This window comes from Zingiber officinale, chromosome 7A, assembly GCF_018446385.1.
Source record: "Zingiber officinale cultivar Zhangliang chromosome 7A, Zo_v1.1, whole genome shotgun sequence".
In the NCBI taxonomy this organism is placed as follows: domain Eukaryota; kingdom Viridiplantae; phylum Streptophyta; class Magnoliopsida; order Zingiberales; family Zingiberaceae; genus Zingiber; species Zingiber officinale.
In genome coordinates this window covers 133,669,685-133,671,786 of record NC_055998.1, presented here as the reverse complement: position 1 = coordinate 133,671,786, position 2,102 = coordinate 133,669,685, and the positions used below count along the sequence as shown (strand labels likewise).

The window sequence follows — 2,102 nt, the reverse complement described above, 5'->3', positions numbered from 1 at the left end:
GATCCTAAATTGATCAATTACGATCCTACAAATTATGCATACCGCAGTCTAATCCTTATCAAACTACACGAGGCATGGTTCATCTTTGGCAAAGTCATGACGAAGGCAGCTGCTCAGCTCCTTTGTCACCTTTAGGGCTGCAAACGAATCGAGCCGGCTCGCGAGCTTTTCGAGCCGGCTCGAAAAATATTCGATTCGTATTCGAATTTATCGAATTCGAGCCGAACTCGAACATGTTCGAACTTTTTTTCGAGCCGAACTCGAGCTCAAATTATATTGTTCGAGCTGCTCGCGAGCCGCTCACGGGCCTTAATATTTATTAATATAAGTTAAATATATATTAAATAAATAAATTTCGAGCCTTTCGAACCTATTTTCGAGTAATAATTCGAATAGTTCGCGAACATGTTCGAATATTTCGAGCCGAATTCGAACCCGAACCCTAATTCGAACCGAACTCGAACCAAACATTTTAAATTTTTCGAACTTCGAATCGAGCTCGAACTCGAATATATCTATTTCGAGCCGAATTCGAGTCTTAAATTTTTCAGCATATTCGGCTCGATTCGATTCGTTTACACCCCTAGTCACCTTCAACTAGCTTTATTTTGACATTTAATTATCTTTTAACTAAAATATATTACATAATATGTGAGAACCACATTCAGTTCTAAACCATCACAAGATTAGTCGCTTAATTTATTTTTTGTTTTTTTTTTAATTTGTATTCAAAACTCAATTATCGTAAATGGATAAGGATGGGATTGACAGCATTTTTGCAAATGAAGAGATGACCAGATAATTAAAAATAACACAAATATTTTTAATTATTCTTTTTTTTTAAAAAATGACACTAATATTTTTAATAAGAGTTCATGTTAACCATAAGGATTAGATCTTGACTGATTGATAGGGTCCAGCTGCCGGGCCCCACCACGTGAGATTTTTCTCTCTCCCAGTGTTAACGAAACATCTCTACTGTCCGATTTGACTAGCGACTCGATCGAACGGTTTAAATCAACCTACCGGTCGTTAGAGAGCAGTGGCCGACAAGTTCCACTGATATTTAACGTCAAGCTCGGGCCAGGCTCACGGATCACCGACCACGTGTTCATGTCTACACCGTTCGCCTTGCTCCGCCTGAGTATATGTAACCGCGTCCCGGCCGCTCCATCGCAGCAGCGAACACGGCGACTGATCCACCATCGCAAGCAGCCGGGCCATGGCCGAGGAGAAGCAACACCACCACCACTTCCACCACCACAAGGAGGAGGAGCAGCCCGCCAGCTATGAGCAGTTGAAGGAGGAGGAGAAGCACCACAAGCACAAGCAGCACCTCGGAGAAGCCGGCGCGATGGCGGCCGGCGCTTTCGCTTTGGTAATTGATTACTCGATCTTGATGCGTTAATTGATGTTATTACGGACTCGTCAGCGAACTGAAGTGTGGTAATTGTGCGTGATGATGAAGTACGAGAAGCATGAGGCGAAGAAGGACCCGGAGCACGCGCACAAGCACAAGATAGAGGAGGAAGTGGCGGCGGCGGTGGCGGTGGGCAGCGGAGGCTACGCCTTCCACGAGCACCACGAGAAGAAGGAATCCAAGAAGGAGGCTGAGGAAGCGAGCGGGAAGAAGCACCACCATCTCTTCTGAAACTATAAATTCCATGCCCTGTATGGTTGTTGCGTGTATTTTGCTTGTAGTGCTTGTTTGTAACATCTGCTTTCTGCCTTCTGATGCTTTTTCAGTTGTGGAACAAATTGCGAAAAATAAATGTTTTTCTATCTCTTGATAAATTTGTTTGATTTGAAACGCTTGCAGGTCAGTACATCCAGAGAGGTTGAAGTGGAGAGAGGATCTTCTTGCCCATTTTTTATGATTTAGGGATATATTATTTACGATTGGATCGTGATCATGATCAGACCACAAATAATTGTGATTTTTTCTTGGATTTATCGTCCCCACTCGGTTATAATTTTTGTTCGAAACGGACGATCGGAGGTCGTTCGGAGGATATCCTCGTTTGGCATCCAGTAACCTGGTTATTTATCCATCACGGAGGTCTTCAGACGGCCTTCGATCGTCTACTCCGAATAAAAATTAT

General features: G+C 43.3%; 1 protein-coding gene across 1 annotated transcript; it reads left to right on the top strand.

Annotated features, from left to right (window-relative positions):
* Positions 1-1,156: 1,156 nt before the first annotated feature.
* On the top strand, positions 1,157-1,794 carry LOC122002676 (abscisic stress-ripening protein 5-like). The gene is made up of 2 exons (XM_042557943.1): positions 1,157-1,378; positions 1,469-1,794. The coding sequence occupies exons 1-2, from the start codon at positions 1,223-1,225 to the stop codon at positions 1,649-1,651; spliced, it is 339 nt and encodes a 112-aa protein (XP_042413877.1). The 5' UTR covers positions 1,157-1,222; the 3' UTR covers positions 1,652-1,794.
* Positions 1,795-2,102: the final 308 nt, after the last annotated feature.

Excerpts from the sequence above, each read along its gene's own strand:
- LOC122002676 (XM_042557943.1), top strand. The coding sequence starts at position 1,223 with ATGGCCGAGGAGAAGCAACACCACCACCACTTCCACCACCACAAGGAG. Across the intron at positions 1,379-1,468 it reads CGGCCGGCGCTTTCGCTTTG|TACGAGAAGCATGAGGCGAA; the intron begins GTAATTGATTAC and ends GTGATGATGAAG.